This window comes from Pholis gunnellus (assembly GCF_910591455.1).
Source record: "Pholis gunnellus genome assembly, chromosome: 6".
In the NCBI taxonomy this organism is placed as follows: Eukaryota; Metazoa; Chordata; class Actinopteri; order Perciformes; family Pholidae; genus Pholis; species Pholis gunnellus.
Genome location: NC_136532.1, coordinates 7,710,555 through 7,731,174, shown reverse-complemented (window position 1 = coordinate 7,731,174; position 20,620 = coordinate 7,710,555). Strand labels below are relative to the sequence as shown.

Below are 20,620 nucleotides of genomic sequence, written 5' to 3'. Positions count from 1 at the left end.
GTCAGGGGGAGAGCCCTAAAAGTTATTTAGAGATGCTTTGTGTGCTTTGATTACTCAGATTTACTGTGTCTCTAATATTTTCGGAGATCTTGATGAAAAAAGTATTTTTCAAACATTTAGTTGGTTAATGTGTTTGTTTGTTTTTTTTACAAGCTTTGATCTGATCAGTTCTCATCATTGTTCACTTTGGGTGAACACTTTGGCTGAACCAGCGTCAGCTTCGACTGCAACTTCTTTCTTTTCTCAGCCCACTCCCTTGAAAGCCCCACTCATATATGTTTTTGGTCCAGAAGGTGTTGCAGTAAACTTGTCTAATGAACAAATTGTTCCTCCTCATTTTATCTTAGCTGTCTAACTTACGCTTTAACCTTGTGATCTGGAACTCATTTTGCAGACTGGCTGATCTCTTCTCTACATGTATTCTCTCCTGTGATACATCTATTCTTTCTATATCTAAAGCTAACAGATTCAAGATCTGAAAACTGCGAAAGTCCAATTTTGACTGATATACATCCTAATTTGGCCTCATTACCTCATGATTCTAAAATGTTACCCAGTGGCGGATTTGTGATCCAGATTATTTTTTATTCCATTGCATCGTGATCGCAATATATGCCAGAGGTAAAGGGAGACCTTGTTGAACTGATGCAAGCATCTTACTTTCGAAGAAGCATGTACACACACTATTCTCCTTCTTAAATATTTCGACAGAAAGCGGTCAAAGAGCATCTGTGCATACTGCTGTTTTATCAGCCAAGAGTGAGCTATTTGGGGTACATTTTGGAAAATGATTAAGCTGCTTTCTGCCGTGCCTCCTCCACACTCACGAAAGCAGAGATGCTCTCCATCTTAGGCATGATCATTTATTGCAGGCGTTGGATTCACGGTACCATCTATGATGGTTCTTCATTGTGGATGTCAAAACATGACATCTACATTCAGAGACTTGAAGGCTGCTCTCATATAAGCACTAACTTCGAGCTTGCAGACTATGAACTGCCATTTCATCTTTTTGTGCAAGAGAAAAACACATCTTCATCTTGAGCATCTTATTTCAGCAACTTGGCTCTCGTTACCGCAAGGTGGTCTTGTCTGAGCTGCCTCCTTTAATGCAGGGGATGCCAGCATGCTTCAGAGCTGTTGTAGCAATGGCTATCCTAATTGAGAAATGTGGCCCCATTGTTTTGGTCTCCAATTGTCACGTGTTGGCTCCTCATGCTGTAATGCACATTATGAACACTGCTGCTGCCCAACACATAACAGCTACAACGCAACTATTCTATCCAGTTCTAACATTTCTGCTCGCTTCATCTTTACACCTATGCATTGCTCTCATTGATGAATTTGGATGACAAGTTTGTTAAACATTACAACATTACAAATACTTCAGCTAGGACTATGTTGATGCAAACCTCTTTTCCAAATTTTTGATTCGATTTTTTTTGTAATGGTTTATCGATGACATTATGAGACACCCAATATCTTTCAGGTAATGCTGAAAACACTTAAACAGGTATAGTGAAAATTCTGTTGGCATTCTGTTGGCTCACTATGCTACTAAGCAAGCCACGTTTAACTCTTCTCCTAAGTCCCTCCTCCATGTGTTAGCCCAGGTTGCACATGGTCCCACACGTGTAAGAAAGGCGGGAAGAATAAATAAACTGTACCTCCCGTTTGTCTTCTAAAATCACCCAGTAGTTGAGCAAAAGTGCTGTGGATAGATTGGTAGTCGCAGTTTATAATATCGGTCCCAGAACTCAAATCAACTCAACCAATCAATTTCAATCAAATCTCAGGACAGTTAGAAAGAATGGATGGCATAATTAAGGAACAGCTAACAAACTATGGAGACAACAGGTTTGAAATATGTTTTGTCTTCAATAGTACTACACAAAATTGAAAAAGAAAATGAAAAAAAAATAACTAAAAGGTGCTATGAATCCCCTAAATAAGATGTTTCCAATTACTTTCAGAAGTCATGTAATTAGTTAAATAATGATTTGTCACTTGATCTTAAGGAGTATCATTAAATCCATCATTACAAAATTAAATGAATATTCACCACAACAAACCTCCCAAGAGAGGACCAATACGCATGGCAGGCAAGGATGGCATTAACACACAGCTTTATGAAAGAGTGGCCAGAAACAAGCATGTTTGGAGTTCACCAAAAGACATTCGTGAGACCATTTTTTTTGGGTCTTCCAGAACCTGCAAAAGAGGCTACTAATAATTAAAAGCCAACATATTTTGTGTTTGTTTCATTGTGTGTGGTTGATTTGTGTTTGTGTCTCTTAATTTCTTAGATGAAGAAGTCCCTTCTAAGTGCTGCTGACCGCGACAACCTCCCTAAAGGTGGCAAGGAAGCCAGAGAGGAAATATGCCACAAGGTGCGGGAGAGATCAACACGGGGGAAACAAGGGCATCGATGGGACGGTGCTAAAAAGCGGTTGTGGCCGGAGGAATGTCCCCACGCATGTTCCTCTTTCTTGGAAAAGGAGCTCTCATCCTAAGGAATAACGAAGCGAGAGGATCACATGCATGCCTAGGGTTCATTTGATCGCAATACAAACAAACATCTCAAACAATCTCTCAGCCACGAATCTGAGTTCTTTGACCGTCACTGAAAAACAAACTTCATAGAAGAAGACAAAGTTTGTTACTGTACTTTAGGAGATGTCAAGAAGCGTAAGAAAAAAAATCTTTTTGGACACTTCCAAACTGGCTATGGAAACTATGATGGACTATGCCAGTGACGGACTGTTAGGTATGTCAACAACCCACTCAGCAATGCTGACTCCAGTTCCATTCACCTTATTGGATGGGGACATGTTTGACTTTTGGGATTTAGGTGATGAGCTGTTCACGATAAGAGAGTACATTTGAATGAATTCAATTGAAAGAGATTAATCTCCAGAGAATCTATAGTTCTATCTGTTACTCTGTCCTCTGGAAACAGGTTTGTGTTGTATTAAACTTACAATTAAAGGAAGTACTGTGTACTGAAGTACTGTGAAATTAAATATTTCACAGTATGACGACCAATTTATTGTGGAGAGAACGCTGGACTAGAGGACCAGTGTGTGTGTGTATGTGGTAGAACCGGTGTGATGAGGATAACCATTGATGAGGCTTATCAAGTTTGTTCTATGTTTCATCCAATTAAAGCTTTACCTGAAGTATAAGTTTTCTACATCAAGGAGAAAACAAAATGTACACAAAAATGGTGATTCACCAAGACTGTGTTGTACTCTTTACTGTCTTAGTTATTTATACAACTATATAAAGGAAAACATTAGCGCTAGAGCTAACTGTGGACTAACAGTAGCTGTTAGCTTTAGCTTTATTGCTGCCATTTGGAAAAAAGAATGTTTTCACATACTATACTTTTTATACTATTACTATTTTTTATATAAGTTTCTTTACATACTGTAGAGTACATTGAAAATTTAAAACAAAAAAGCCATAATATAGTATGTCGAAAACAGTCATTAAAAAGTCATGATATAGAATGTAGAAAAAAGTCATAAAAAAAAAAGTTTGAAAAAAGGCACGAAAAATTCATACTTTTTTATTGCATATTACACTGGCTTTTTATTTACATTTATACGGCATACTATCCTATGATTTTGTAATGGCATTTCTTACTATTACTTTTTATGAAATTGTTTATGACATAGCATACTACCGCTTTTGTTTTGATACAATACTGTGACATTTGTGGTATATCATATTGTGATGTTAAAGTGTATATGTGTATGACACACTACAATGTGATTGTGATGTTTAATGTGAACATTTTACCATGACATTGTTAATAATGTTTTGTAATGGCATTCTATACTATGACTTTTTCAAGACAAACTTCTCTTTGACATTTTCATCACATAATATATACTACATACTACATTGTAAATCTTTACATGGCATACTAAACTATGATTTCTCAACATGTTTTTATGGTATGCTATGACATTTTATATTCCGACTTTTTATGATATACTGTAGACCAATACTACCTTTTTCGGGGACTTCTCTAATGTTCAATGTTACAACTGGTGTATAAATTATGAGATGCATATCTAAAATGTATCATCATAAGCAGGTTATTTAGCTTTGACATGAAATTGTCATTTTACTTCATGTCCATTTCCATAGCACATTAAAATTGTTCCTGTCTTCAGTCTAAAGGTGAAACTGTTGACAGTTAAAATATTATTTAAAGGTGCTAAATTATATGTTATCTTCTGGATGTAAATGGGATTGATATCTAAGACCAGATGGTATATGAAATTCATAGAATACGGAATGGGCAGTTCAGATCCATCCATGAAATCAAACCGTAAGACCCGTGAATGGTCAATATTCTAAACTGTACCAATTCAAACTTTTATAAAATAAAGGACTGAAAGAGCTTAATTGTAAGAATACTGAAGGACATCTGTTTGCTTTAAAAGTACATTAGAATGAGTTTGTGTTTTTATGTCATAAAATGTAGGAACATTACTTAACTGCAGACCAAATTGTTCTGTACATTCATACTGGCAATTTGTAAATGTTAGTGTGAGATATTTTTGGTCCATTTTTGTTACAGACTGTACCTTCAACATTTATACCTGGATTAGTGAAAAGATGGAACACTAACTCGAGCTGTCTGCCAATCTGATCTCAGACATACTGCATTCTCATTTGAAATACAATATGATGCTATCAAGTGCAGGAGTGATAATCCACCGGAAGACACGTTTGCACAGATGAATGCTTCCAAGAAACTGTACAAGAGTGACGTGAAATATTGTCAGAGGAGAAAAGTCTCAAATTAAAAATCAGATTAAAGCCATGGCGAGCTTCATGAATAATGCAGCCAATGTTTATTTCCTAGGAAGTCAACTGTAAGACATAGTCTCCTGGCCAAGTTTCCATGCTCTCAGTACTCTCTACATTTCCCCCACACCAGTTATGATGGATGGCATTTTAAAGTAAACTAATTAAGCCAGAAATAGAAAATGAATTGTGACAATATTTTATCGCGTCAACATCATAATGGTGCAAGTGTCAGACGATTTCTCGCCATCAAAAAATTAAAAGCATAAATCAAAGGTTATGGAAGCAAAAAAGAGAGACTGGGTTTGAAAGTTATTGTTTTAACTGGATGACAAAATCATTAGAATATAATTTACGACCCTTGGGGCAAAGCCTTTTCTATGATCTAACGTTGGCATATCAATGTAATATCCCTGTCATCGCTTTTGCCTCATTCATTCAATGGGCACTGACAGGAAATACTTTCATTTCAATAGCACACTTACTCTGAGTGGAACGAGCTGCTCAGGAGATGACCAAGGCCCTCTCCCCTCTGGCAAAGCTGGTAAATTGGTGTGCTCAAAGTCCACAGCATGCCACAAATATAACTTCTCCATTCTGTGAGGGAGGAAGCAGATCGACGTGCAGGATATAATTCTAACTCTGGTATCTGATTTACGCACAGCTAAATTCTCTGCGTTAATTACATTCTGTAACAGTAAAAATAAACTAATCTCAACTCAGTGACGAGTCTGAAGTCTATTTAACTAAGATAATTAAGTTATATCAGCTTCATCAATTTAAAAAACTCTTAGATTAGATTAACGATTCAAAAATATGTGATTGAGAATAATCTACACTTACTGACAATGGAAAATGTGCCATGTGAATCTTATTGCAACCGTTTGACCCTTGAAAAACTATAGTGTTTTCTTGTAACCAGTTTCTTTGTAACCAGCAAACATGCCACCCACTTCTCATGCTCGCACCGGCGTGCTGTTGGTTTCGCGGTGAATCTTTTGGGTCACATTGCCCTGTACGATTAGCTGTCCCTTCAAATGAGGATACCTTCATTTCTGCATGTGTAAATAATTACTGTAACACATTAGACACGGTGTGAAACACTGTGTGAAAACCTGTTGTTTTCATAGCATTTGACTGCCTACACACTACACTGATAACAATCCATCCTACTGTAGTTCACATCTTACAGGGACCTTTTTTTTTACAACATCAGACAAACAAGCTCAATACATAAAATACACAGACACACATGTATGTGATCCTTAGTCACAGTTTTCACCTTCCACGATCGCCTCTTTCAAACTCTGTCTCATTTTCTTTCAAGTTGATATTCTGTAGTGGCGTCACATCTTCCCGTAATGCTCATCTGGATTGGCTGCAGCCGATTATCTCTCAGCCCTGAAGGTCAACATGTGAGAGGCATCAGTAAAAGAAAACGACCCTGTACGAAACACAATGCATTAACCTGTTAGCTGTTGGCAACCTACCTTGGATTTGTAGAAAGACAGGTGGAGAGAAGCTGGGGTTGATAACTGGTTAAAAAACACTCATACAAATCAAACTTAACAGTACATGTACTGTAGACCATTTCCATAAACATCTTTGCAACAAAAGTGTTTCACCTGATCGTTTACAGGATGTTGCTTTCTAGTATTTAAAGCCTGAAGGGTTGAGGCAGTTAATTTGCCTGATTTATTTTGTTGAAATTCTGCAACTGCTTCATGCATTCTGCAAGTTGGAGATCTGTGTCTTGTTGTTTCCTCTGAGGTACCGACTCTGCAAGTAGGCTACAATGAATGCAACTTAGACATTTTATTTTGATGGGTATTGATCAAACACAGCTGAGAGGAAAGATACATTCTGCATGCTTTGACAGAGACAAGATGTTTCAAATAAATATATTTTGTCGTGATAAATCTGCTGTAAAACAATGTGCTTATGGCTTTGTTAAAAAATACCTTTTTGTTTCTCCAGCCAGCATTTTCTATTTTATTTTGACTTCCCTCTATAATTATTTCTATTTTTCTTTCTGAACTTGTTCTTGAAACATGTCAAAGCTGTCATAAATCATAAATCCTGACCTTCAATGCAGTTCCAACTTTCCAACCTAACAATGTGACATTCCACAGTGTGACTGGGACTCTGAAAACGTATTCAGCTTATCAGTTATTTCTGGCACAAGCAGCCACCCCCCAACTCCCTCTCAATAAATATGGGGTTGACTAAGTTGATATGCCTCGGAGGCATTTTAAATATTCCCCCAAAAATATCTATTCATAAAGCGGGGCAACATAATTGGGTGATTTATGACCTTTTCACACCACTGGAGCGATTAACTGAAGACATCATTCAGAGCTGTCAATCAAACTGATTGTTCACATGGAAACGAAACACCAAGCAGCCAATAAGGGAGCCAGCTGAGAATGATGCCTTCAAAAAAACCTTTCACTAAAGTGGCCTCTTCAAGACTGTCAGTTGCGTTGTTATTATGTAAAGATAAAACTTCTTCTATCGGAAAGCTACACTGGCAGAAAGAGAAATAGAATCAAAGGCACAGGTAAATCGGTGCACATTCATGTTGCCATCTCAAGGGGGACATGGTTTCACTTGAACGCCATCTCATCCCGGTGCCCTCCTCACACTTACTGCTGGTCACAGACCTTGACTATGATAGCTTAATAGTACATCTGGGACACATCTTCACACGAAGTTATCATTACCTCAGATTTAATGATGAGCTGCAGTGATTTGTCTTTATTGGTCTTCATAGACACACACACACCTGCATCTCCAGAGCCTTCCTTTGGTAATAACACCAGGAAGAACAACTTGACACTAATTGGCTCATCGTGTCAAGTGTGTTCATGAATAGAGCTTTTCTTTTTCTGATGCTTTAAAAAGTACCAGCTTTGCAATAGGATGAGATTGGAGAGGTTTGCATCCTAGGTGAGATTTCATGACTTTTGCATCAACACATTTTACTCCAGCCTATAGTATTCACTGTAACCCACGGCGTTGCTGAAAAAGCCTTTCATATCATATCTATGATCCAGGAATCCAAGCTTTCTGCATATTTATCAAATTCTCTTTCAAATCCATCTATTTATATGTACCTTCCATATGGAGAGTAGTGTTTGTATTCTCTTCAGTCAAATTTCACCGATCCTCATAACATCGCTCCAATTGGCTTATCAGGAGGCCTTCCTCCACCCATTTGGTCCTCAGGGCTTGCTGGCACTCAGTCTAATTACCAGAGATAATGGAGGGTGAAGCTAAATGGCGCTGATAGGGTCCAGCAGAAGGTTATTAGGTGTCCTCATTAGTGCCCAACTGAAGTGAAAGGAGGTTTAAGGTCTTATTCTGAGCCTGATGGATGGTTTTCCTCTCGGTTTGTCTTTAGAGGGTGCGATTCCAGCATAGTTGGCTATGCAGAGGCACTGATAGAGAGATACATAAAGAGGGGTGAGAGAGAGTGTATGTGTGTGTGATTCAATTTGGCACATGATGAGACACGATTCTACCTGAGTGAGAGGTGTAGGTTAATTTGCTGTATTACGGTAGGAATGTTTAATGCCGTATACCAACGTAATCATGATCATTGTTAGCCTTGTAATTAGAAGCACTGTCAGATTTGTCAGTGCTAACACTGATTGCAGTGCATGTCAGTTGTACTTCCATCCCAGTGTAAATTGGTCCGAAAAAGAGAAAAAAAGAGTAGCACAATGATTAAAGCAATGTATTTCTGTTTTATTGTATTACTCATAGTTCAGACACGTGTATATACAAATACAGATCATTTTTTGTCAAATTTTTTTGTTGTTGTTTATATACTGTAAAAGAGCAGGTTGGAAATATTCCCCACTGATGGCAAAGTGGGAGCGGGGTTTCAAAGGTAAGGGAAGAAGAACAGCAGGTGGTGTGGCGGAGGTTACACAAGCACAACAGGAATGGGACAGGACAGGCACACAAAAAAAATTAACAAGTGGCTTATGGGCAAGAGGGGAGCTGACGAAAAGAGAGGCTTTGCCCTGTACGCACAGAACCTGGATCGATGATAGGCTTTACCCCGCTAACAATCTGGTTTAGGATTTGGTGGAGGGGGTGCACTAATCCTTGAACTGTGCCCAGGACCAACGTCTACGGTGGGGACAAGTGATTCAGGGTTGTTAAAAAGGGAGAGAAAGTGAAGGGCCCTGTTGTAGTCTCTTCGACGCCAGCAGCCGTTCAGTGTAAAAGCACAATGGCAGAAAGCGTCTTGTACACAGACGGGGCTGCCAGGGCAGAGGCTGAAGGGCTAAGGCATGGGAAACACTCTTCGTTGCCAAAGAGGGTTGCCGCTTCCCATTCACTGCGGCAACAGCAAATGAGACACGCACACACACACATAAACTCAAAGGTCTCAAACATTTTTTTTTTCACACCGAAAAACGTCCACGCACTGATGTGTACACTCCCAAAACGCCTCCTCTTAGGAGAGCAGAAAGACGATGAATAGTCAGAGGAGACAGACTGCAACTACATGGGATGAATTCAGTAGATGGGGATAGAAAGAGTCATTCTTCGGAGAAAAAAAAGAAGTTGCTTTTGAACTACAAAATGACCGACCCCCACTGTAACTTCACCACAATGGTTTGTGTTATGTACATTTGTCGTCTGTCACTACACAGCTTTAATGACATCACTCAAATGGGGATGCAAAAACACACAACATGAAAGTGATTCAAAAATCTAACACGACTTAAAGGAAAAGAAAAGAAAAGCAAAAGAAAACTTTCTTTTTGAAACTTTTTAGATTTTTTTTTTTTTTTTTTAACATTTCATCAAGTTCATGCGCATGCCACATAATGAAACTGGCGAGATCCTTCCATTAAAAAGCAAACAGTCCACACTCATGGCAGATCTTTGAGCTGACCAGCATGCTTTCAAACGCTGAAGGCAAAAAAGTACAAATAAGCCGTCCATTAAGTCCAAAGTGTTTCTTTCCAAGGCAGGATCCTTATGAAGAGATGTGAAGTTGGTGACTGGTTTGAAACATGTAACAGGTGAGCCACTCGTTTGGCTAATGTTCAGCCTTCTGTACACTTGTGTACAGCTCCCACAGGTTCCCCCTTCATATTAGCTCAAAGTTTCCTTAGGCATTGAGGATCAAAGCACACAATGCGTTGTTTGAGGACAGTACACACTCCGGAAAACCCAGAGATAATACTGTATTCGTTTTTTTAGAAAAGACATACGAACCAAATTAATACTTTAATATCAAACACTATTTACATCAAGAAGTTTTCCTAATAGTCATAATCATCATCATCATAACAATAATAATAATTATACAGTTTTAACAATGATCTTGTTTTTTTTTTTTCTTTTGTCCTCCAGAAAGGTACAAAACAGATACTAACCTAAGACTACTTGTTCTATGGTTGACTACCTCAGGATACACAGTATCCAGTTTTTAAGTTGATCCTCATTTCCCAGGTCAAAGTGTGTACAGAAGAAACCATGGTAATAATAGCAATAATGACGAATAGTAGTATTGGTATAAGAGAGTACAATTGAAGCTGGTATCTGATAAAAGTCTAGTGTTAATCTGCTGACAAGCGTCGATTTTGAATCTTATGCGGTGCTCATTCCCTGTGGTGTTCTCCAGAAAATTAGTACCTCATTAAATGGCCTCGGCTCCTATTACCCCCCCATAGTTGAGCTGCTATTCTGCTGTAATAGCATTGTTACCGTAGCGCAAAAAAACAAATGGCAAAAGGCAAAGGCAGTCTTTCTGGGAAGAAACAAAAAGAAAAAAGGCAGCCACAAAAAATGAAAAGAAAGCAAAAACAACAGTGACAGAATGATACTGAACAATAAGTGTGTCATTGAATCGGGTGGCTTCTTTCAGTAGTGTTGCATGGATTTTTAGTTGTTTTGTTTTGTTAGGCACTCTAGTCACACTATCTTCGGCTACCTCCCATGTCTTTCCATCTCTTTGTGCGTCCCTCACTTTAATTTGATCCGTCTCCTTCACTAACCAATTCTCTCAAACCGCAAGGTCATTGGTGCTTTAAAACCCCCCCATGAAGGAAATCTACACCCCCCCCCTCCCGAGACCCCCCAAGCCTTCCGCCATCTATTTTTAATACCACGAATAACTCCCCTTGCCACAACATGGGGTCCACATGCCTGTCATTTTGAACCTCATTAAAGAGTCACTTAAACCTGTAACACTAGGAGCTGACGGTGGACATGCAATTGCTCTTGTGCTCCTTTTCTTGCTCTATCTCTCTCTTTCCATCCGTCATTCCGAATCAGCTGGTGCATATTTCTCATGCAAAAACCTGTCTCCAAAATTGAGGGAGTTAATTTCTCTATCCATCCATATTTCTTTGAAGGCAAGCAGAAACGAGTCCCTTTCGTTTGAAAAGAGACATAATAGCCTTCGTTAATGCGAACTCACCATGTGCATCTGTGGGGTCTGAAGGATGCTGAATATCATTAAAAAACAGTGAATTCCTTTTTCATGGAAGTGGTAACATAAACCTGGCCAGACTAAATAGAGCTGTGCATTGCCTTGAATTAAATGGATAGTTGCTCCATTCACACTGTGTGTTTTCAACTAATTGAAGCTATGCATCATTCCTGTAAACGCTGCACTAACTACTGCAATAAACTGAATGTGAGAACCAGCTAACTAAGCTGTGGTTTGAGTGACAAAGACGTGACAACAAGTATGGTTCTGTGAATTAAAGTGTCAAACACTTTCCCATGACATCTGTTATTGTTCTAATTTAAGTGGATTTCGGACATTGTTTTGGAGACACAATCGGCAACAAAGTAAAACAACTTCAAAGTTAAGAAAAATGTATGTCTCCAATTTATCTGCGAATCATTTTTTTTAAACAATCACTTAAACAATCAATATCACTCAAAAGAAAGCTGTGAATGCAAATGTTTATGGGAGTTTTAATATCGACTAATAGTCCAATGGAACGGGGCGACAATTGCAGCCCTGCTCAGTAAACATTGCACAGAATGACTGTGACTGTTGCCGTGAAATTGTGTGATCAACTTTCAAAAGATATTGATCCTCGATCGTAACAGCAGTCTGCAAAGTGTCTGGTGAGAAAGTTTCAATTTAGCTGTTTTGTGAGTCACGGTGAAGCAAATGTGTTTGAGAGGTGTTTTATTGAGCTGACTGGTGTGCTCTTTACACAGGAGGGCAAGAAATAGATGCCTTGTGGTTCCACAGGTTTTACACTCACTCGCTCAAGCTATCAGCAACTTATTCACCGAAACACACACTTTGTATTCAAGAGAAAATTGGGCGCTATCTTTAAAACCAGGACAGTCTGAAGATCAGCGGGCTAAGGTGCATGCCATGTACATATTTCTCAGTGCTGTGGTTTGCAGTCTGACCTGCTTAAAACCAATATTTGCTTTTCTTACATCTTCATCTTTCAGCTTTGCACTTCAGTTCCCCGTGAAATGGAGGCGTAAAAATCTGCTTCCTTTAACCAATCATAACTTGATCAATATCATTTCAGAAAGGCTTCTTGAGAGGTCTCAGGACAACTTTTTATTTGTGTATGTACAGTTCTTTCTAAGACCTAGCATCTTCACTTTTCTACTGCTGCTACTGTATACCACTGTAAAAACCCTACTGCTATTGACTGTTAGTGTAGTGTAATGTAGTGTGTTCTACTCTCTAAGCACGTGTCTGTGTATTTGCTGAATATTAGTGTATGCATATGTGGGAAAACATCAGTGCTGCAATGACATAAAACATGATGTAAAGGGATGTCAAAAGTCACCGGAAAATAAGAATCACTAAGTGTCAAAAAACGGGATTTGGCATCTTAGTTGAACGTTTAAGAGGGGGAACTATCTCTCCCACTTCCAACATCAACTTTTTTCACTCACAGACGGAGAAAGACCACTTAAATATATTTCTGAAAAAAATAGAGGGTTCCTTGAGAAGCCTGCTGTGATGCCCAATCAAGCAAACACGCTTCACGCAAATCCCGCCACTTCCCTGCAGCCTCGGGCAGCTTCAGGCCACGCTAGGTGTAAATGCCCTCCGGGACAGAGGGGGGCGCTATGAAGTGAAGAGTGCTGATAGGCAGACCAGCAACAAAGCCAGTAGTGGACTTGTCTGCAGGTGCGGCGCAGCATTCGTTTCGTCACTTCGGGAAGGCTCAGCCGGTTCGTGGCTGGTATCGTCTGAAGGATAAGAAAAAGAAACAAGGAATTGTTATTGCTGGTACAAACTGCTCTTTTGCAACAGTGCATCACGGACAAAAGACACGATTGTGCAATTCATTTAGAATCATATATTTAAGGTTCTATTGTGGCGTACAAAGCCGTGAGCTATATTTCACAATGAAAAGCAATAGTGGAGACATCCGTGCATTACTGAGATGTTTGGGCTCATGTTCATTGAGTTCATAGAGTTGGAAAGGTGAAGTCTGAGTTGCCATATGAACTTGGGTTGCTATGTCATGCTTTGAATGTTTTCCGGAACATTTTTAATTCAACTCCCAGGTGAAGTGCCTCTTGTGTGGCAGTGGCATCATGGGAAAGTAGCTGAACCATGCACAGCAAAGGACAGCTAACAGAACAGAGGACCGGGCCGTTACATAACTATAAAAGTGTGTGTTTGTGTGTGTGTGTGTGGTAGGGCGTGGAGGGACATGGCAACAGTAGATGACGGATGAATGTTTTAATTTCTCTCCTTTGGAGAGCGTAATAGGGGAGTGAGCCAGAGGAATCATGCAAGGTGAGAGGCAGCCATCAAAGATGCAGGCAGGATAGCAAGGCAGGCAAATAGGCAGATAGAAAATCAGGCAGGAGGAGAGGCAGATGGGCACCGCAAATGTCCTAGGATCTGGCCTTGTGTGTGTGTGTGTTTGTGTCCCAATTAAATGTCAGTTTATGACAAACTCTGATCTTCACAGTGAACAATTTCAAAGTGTAATAGAGCGAACTTTCCAAATTAATAACATCTATAAACATCTTCTTTAAAGGGCCTATATTTAAGATGTTGATTTGTTTTGTTCCAGATCTTAGAGTGAGCTGCCGATGGGAATGAGACATCGGCATGTGGGTGATGTGGAGTGTTTGAGTACAGCGACTGGGTTGGACTCGTGTATGCAGACGTATGAATGCTGCACAGAATATAATCAATGCTGCGCTACAGAGCAACTCAGTGAGGAGTGAAACAGAAAATTCAAAATTGCCACTTACATATGGCATTTTTTATATATGATTTAATTAGCACTCAGGTGACTGATGTATTAGTACAGAATAATTCTAGTAAAAAAAAAATCTGACTGATGTTATGGAGCACAACATGCAGCTGGAAATGAAAAGGTTTGAAATACAGTGTGTGAATGCAAAACATGCACATCTGTGAGACCATCACATGTACTGTAAACCGACACATCCATGAATGTGATTATATATATATATATATATATATATATATATAAATATGTAATGAAAATATACATTAACATGCAATACAGTCCATCACTTTAATATGCAAGCAACAGTGGCATGACACAACACCTGGAGAAGAATCAGAGGAAGAGAAGCATCAGGCAGAGATGTGGAAGGACAGACCAGCTTCCAGACAAACAGCATCAAAGGAAACAGGCACAGAGACAGGAGACACATGTACAGATGTAGGGCGGTCACACTGAAGAGAATCAAATAAGCAAGAAGCCATACTAACCTCGTGGTTCTAATGTATTGTCTACTTTGTCGTTTACATCAAAAACGCGGTCATGTACGCCTATAGTTTTCACACAGCTGGCTATAAAAGAAAATAAAGGAGAATGAGAGATCATTAGAGGTTTATGCCAAATATGTTAGTGACATTTGAAGCCCACCACCCTCTCAGCCCTGAAATCAAACATCCCAAGCAACAAAGCTCATGGCAACATTCAGATGAAGTATGAAGTGACCTGGATTTCATTTGATGTGATCATCTGTCATCCGTTTCATGTTTTCAGAAAAATAGTTCTTAGCAAGTCAAGCACTTTTTTGTGATGAATGAAAGGGGTATGTTGGACAGCGAGCAAAAGGTAATCGAGGAGGAAGTGAGGTAACCAGAGATGTAGACATAAACTGTTTTGATTTCCAATCCAAATGTGTACTTCAACAAGCTCTATTACAAAGCCTTGTGCTGTGCAAACACTTACTTGATGGTCGGACGAAAACTTTGAGCTTCAGGCACGTTTTCCTCCCGTTCTCAGCAATGGTGGAGGCTGAAAAAAGAAATCACAAGACAAAAGTAAAGAGGGTGCTAATATAATACTACATGTAGTGGCTTACATGCACTTAACAAGTTCCAGACTCTATTTTCCCTTCATATAATAGGTCTGCATCAATACATTTTTAATAATGAGTAAATCTTCCGCGTAGAGCCAGTTTAAACTGAGGTAGTTTATTCAGAAAAAAATAAACTTTCAGATGTTAATGTTGACTCTTAAGTGGATTTTGTAGGGTTAGTCATGGTTCTTGTGAAATTATAGCCAGAAAGTATTTACAGATGTGCTTGGGAAATGTCTCTGGGGAAAGTGGAGTGCTTCGCTCAGTTTAATTGTAGCGTTTTAGATTCCACAACTGGCAGCAGCTTATTAAGGATCAAGGAATTTGCATCCTCTAAAAAAAAAAATATAAAAAAAAAAAAAAAACACTCCAAACTGGAAGATTTCATGTTGTGCTAATACTTCATATGTATACATTCGTGCATTTTACTCTCTGAAAACCTCAACGGTCTCAGAGGGACACAAAGTTCACACACCGAGGATGTATGTGCTGCGTGTGCGGATGGTTTGCGGTTGCTGTCAGGAAATGGATCCCTTCCTGTCAAGCCCATGGGGTGTGAATCTCTGAGCGTTAGCTATCATAGTGGTTGTATCACATCCCCTAAAAATATCTCATGTGGAGAGCGTGTGCGAGACTGTGTGTGTGTGTGTGGTTGACCACTAATGGTGTTGTGGTGCGGCACCAGGTGCTTTCTCCTGTACACGAGGATAGGGGTCAAACACATGTCAGTTGGAGCACGGTGGGAGCGTAATGCAAGCATCCATCACGGCAGGGGAAAGTACAATAGTTTAAAGATATACGCTGTTGTCTTGTGTCAGAACCTCATATCGAACAAAGGATATTTAGCTTTTCACACTATTGTGATATATTAATGCTACTTAAAGCAAACTAGTTTTCATTTCTACTATCCTCAGGGCCTGTGAGACCATACTGTTCTTTAAGATGTCTATCTGGCGTCATTTTAAGTCTTCTGTGAATCATTCCACAGCTGATGCAATGAAGCCGAGCATTTGGGATCTGTCAACTCCTCTCTAGTGAACCTTTACCTAACCCCTCCCTTCCCTTCCCTCCCTCCCAGCTGTGTCACCCTCTCTTCTCGTCTGTCAGCGCGGCCGTATCCATTCATCAAAGCTCAACCGACGGCACACACCCCGACCGATGTGTGCACATACGCACAGAGGATACAGAATTTGATATCTGTCGGGGAGCGTTGCTCCGTGTCCTTTTAAGTAACAGTATTTACAATTCTCTGATTTCTCCCGGTCTGCAGAATTGTAATCATTCAAAAATGTCCGTACACATCGCTGCAATCGATGTCCCAGCTTCTATTTCAAGTGGGGGCAGTTGATAAAGCAGTGATCTGTCTCCATAGCCAGGAGATATGTTCATTAAGAGAGTTATTGACGAATAACTATGGAAAAGGGTCAGAAGAAATGGAAATATTTTCCTTTTTCTCGCACTCTCCCTGAGATCAAGATGCCAGTTTTTCATCAAATGCATACTGCATACTCTTTCAATCACTTTCATTTCGCTGAAGCCTTCTCTGCAGCTCATCAAGCTCCCTCTCTATCCCTCTCAACCTCGCAGTTACCATTTTAATGTCGTTAGCTTCATCAGCTGCTTCTTAGTCATGTGTCAGTGTGCGCGAGAGGTGACTTGAGATCAGACGCCCTCTTTTCACAGCTCAGTTCATATTCAGCGGATGCAGAGGGGGAAGACAGTGGAGGGAAGAGAGAGAGAGAGAAAGAAAGAAAGAAAGAGAGAGGCCTTATTATTTTGGTGTGGAGGCAGCCGATGACACGCTAATGAACCTTGACCACAGTCGCTCACCCACTCAGTTATATACCAGTACCCACACAATTTATGTCACTCTTCTTATTGCTCCACGTTTCTTTTCCAACGCTATGCTTAATGCTCCCATATTCAATGTGTGCACATACTGTATATGGTCAAGCACGCACACACATGCACGCACGTCTCCAGATGTCTTATCTTCATCATTGTTGTGGGCGGAGCTGAGTCACAGCCATCGACACCAGCCACTTAGCAAAGGCAGCTGATCATGAGAGAAGTATGTCCCTGATGAAAATGGCAAAAACGCAAGTGGGAGTCTCTGTCATGATGACAGTTAGTGAAGCTGTTGTGATGTTTACAGATTTGGCCGTGACACCCTACTATCCACCTCCTACACGAGGAGAATCATGGACATAAGGTGCACAATGGGACAGATATCACAATTGCTGTGGTACACTGGAATTCGATATTTCTACGTCTTCCTTAAGCAGTTTATTCTATTTATAAATACAGTATATGACAATGATGCTAGTGTGAGTAAATTCAACTGAATAAGCTCAACTGAGCATGGATGTGGCCATTGCGTTGGCGTGCTGCAGATGACTGAGGTGTGTTGCTGTACATTCTTGACTACAAAGGAAAGATTACGCTTTGGCTCTACATTCCGTTCTTGGTAGCAGTTCTTCATACTCGTGCGTTTGATGAGGATCCCTCCGCCAAACCGTCCGCGCCAGCTCCTGTTTATTTTGGATTAGCATGCTGCTGAGGGCCAGCTTATTGTTCTTGTAGGCTGTAACATCAACACCTGCTATTCTGGTCCCCATCAGGCCAGCCAGCCTCAGCCATCAATCCATCCAGCCTGAGCAAGTGGCTGCTTTGAAGGACAGAGGCCCTGAAAAGATGTCCCAGAGACGGGAGGGGGGGGGAGGATGGGCGGGGGAGGCGAGGTCGGGTTACTCCTCCAAGCCTTGTCCCCTAGCTAGTAATGGCTGGTCCCCTCAGTACACTGCATTATGCATCAGCATTAAGGCAAATGGAATGAAGCAGAATCCAATTACGGAAGAACAAACAGGTGGGCTCAGTGCAGCTTAGGCGCAGCATTGTTTCAATCACAGCCCAAGCCAAGCTTTATTGCAATTGTAATGCTATCTGGAAAACACATTTCCATTGCCTTTCAATGAAAGACTCAACAGCACATTCCAGACATGAGGACATAAAACCATGTGTCTGTAGCGATGGGGAGCAAAAAGCAAAGTTTACGCTGGCTAAATACACTAGATGATATCATGGTAGGATATTGATTTCTTATCCGTCATTTAGGAGCTGTAATGGCTCAGCTGTAAAAGAATACTGCAGGGTGAGTCAATCAAACTGCTAGAAGAGGTTTTGTTTGTTATTTCTTACAACTCAGGTGTCATCTGGGGTTTTCTCATAGCCAGGGAACCAGTGCTGAGAAGCAGACATATGGCAGTATCACCACAAACCACAACGCCAAATGCAATATTGCAGATTAGCAAGCAATTTGTTAAAATAATTTGTGTAGTTTCAAGTTCCCTCTTTTGACAACTGTGTTTAAGATGTTTGCAGCGGTCCACTACAACATCAGTAAACAATCCATTGAGATCCGAAATGTCCACAAATCTAGACATGGGGTGACAACAAGAAGCCGAGCCTTGCATAGACTTGTATGCCATCATGTGGACATGTAACATTAATAGCATCATGTTAGCATGCCTGTAGTCGGCTTCAGGTCTCCAGCTGGCTTTAATAATGGTGCTCTAATCCTTTGATCCCTGCTTATTTGTTAGGAGGACGGGGTGGGTTAAACAGAATGCCCTGTAATGTTGTGTGCAGCGCTGAGCATTCCTAGCGAGCTAATTCTGCCAGCTTTCTCTCAAAAAAAAAAGAAGGCTGCTGGCCTTGTCTTTGATTTGCCGAGATTGTGGCTTACACTGTGCAAACCCGTCAGAGTTTAGGTCCAGGAGTTTATATAAACCGGTGTCCAAGAGAGAGGACACACATTGACAAAAACACACGCAATGTTACTCTCTTGACCCTTTGTAGCATCTTCTACCCACGTCTCCATCCAGTTAATTAGACAGTCTGCAGCCAGAATACATTTCCTCTAGTCGGTGTACAGAAATCACTGCTGGGATTCATTAACGCTCCTTGTTTGGTTTCAGGGTATGGAATCATAAAAAAGGACATTGTTAAACCAAACACGACGAGAGGGAGAGAATATTTATATGACCCCCTCCAATAGGTAATAACAACTGCTGCACTGTCCAAAAAAAACTCCTACAATAGCGCACACATGCAGTACAGAACAAACCCATATGAAATGACATGTTTCAAACAGAAACACTTGGAATTACTGAGTGTCCTTCACAATATGTCCTTCCCACATTCAACCGGTTACAAAGCACCGAACTATTCTACCAAGACAGAAAGAGGGGAAGAAATATGATAAAAAGATGCAAAACTACCAGCGCATATGCAAACTATGTGCACTGCGGGCTATGTGTGTTTGTGTGCCCACACAAAATGTGAGCACGTACGAAGATGGAAGAGACTATCCACTGAAGAGGCCCATTAACCAGATGCTACTACAGCGAGCACACAATAGGAGGGGATGAGGAGGCTGGAAGGAGCAGTGAAAGAAGAGGGCTTGGATTCAGGCAGCCGAGGGGGACTCTCCCCCCCTGGTGATAGCTGGCCTTTTGCTCTTTCCTTGCATCTTTCAACCGCCGCCAAAAGTGAACCAAAGTCATTCCTCATGCCGCATGCTCCGAGGTGACGAGGCCAGAGGCAACGGGGAAAAGAGCGAGAGAAACAAGGGTAGGGGGGCAGGGGAGAGCACATGAGTCGAGAGGTAGAAGTAAGTTGAAATCGATAATGTCTAATTAAACATTGCACTACAGTTCCCTCCCACTATTGTACGTCGATGCAAGAGTGTGGGGATACAATTATTTCCTATCCAAGCATCGCCATTCTATGAAAGATCACATAGTGACAATCCAACAAATTGCTCTATCTTCTTGAAAATCAAAAGCGCCTTGAAAGCCTGAAAACCCTTGAATTTCATCAGCTAATTCCCGTCCTTGCACTCAAATGACAATAAACTTGGTGATTTATTAATCTAAGGGGAGTTTGGCTTTTTAAAGCAATAATAAATCACCGTACATAATAAAGTGTCATTACTGCACTTAGTGTATCCCATAGAATCAACATATTATTGTTATGGCTCGGGTATCCACCCACTGAATAAATGAGATGAGTGTGGATGTGTGCGTGAACGCAAATGTGGATATTGTAATAGAGAGAGAAAGAAAAAGAATGAATAAATGAACAATAACCAATTAAAAATAATGACCAATTCACTGGGTTAATAATACATGTGATAATGGTTTAATGGCCAAGGATAAAATGTCCTTGTCTTTGTTGTAGTGAATCATAATCAGCTCCTGAAGACGGCTGGTAGGAGCATGAATCATATTATGCTGAGAGGAACCGCGTGCCCTCTGAATCACAGCCCCTCGCCTGCTTTTCCTCTGATCTCTTGGCTTTTCACGGCCTTGCTGTTTCCCAGCAGACAAAGTGATGACTACTTTATTGGCGGTCAAACTCAAAGCAACTTGATTAGAGGCTTTTCTCGCTCGCTTTGCTTTCTCTGGGTTGT

The 20,620-nt window shown here is 40.5% G+C and overlaps 1 protein-coding gene across 2 annotated transcripts in view; it reads right to left on the bottom strand.

The window, feature by feature from the left end:
* Window positions 1-10,991: 10,991 nt before the first annotated feature.
* Window positions 10,992-20,620, bottom strand: part of efna5b (ephrin-A5b) — a gene marked incomplete at its 5' end in the record, with an annotated part of 90,259 nt that continues 80,630 nt past the window's right edge. Inside the window, 3 exons of one of the 2 annotated variants that reach the window (XM_079160477.1) lie at window positions 10,992-13,035; window positions 14,549-14,629; window positions 15,018-15,083. In XM_079160477.1, coding sequence (XP_079016603.1) covers window positions 12,911-13,035; window positions 14,549-14,629; window positions 15,018-15,083 — 272 coding nt within the window. In that variant the 3' untranslated portion in view covers window positions 10,992-12,910. The remainder of the gene's footprint in view (window positions 13,036-14,548; window positions 14,630-15,017; window positions 15,084-20,620) is intronic. The other variant, XM_079160478.1, reaches the window with a different exon arrangement.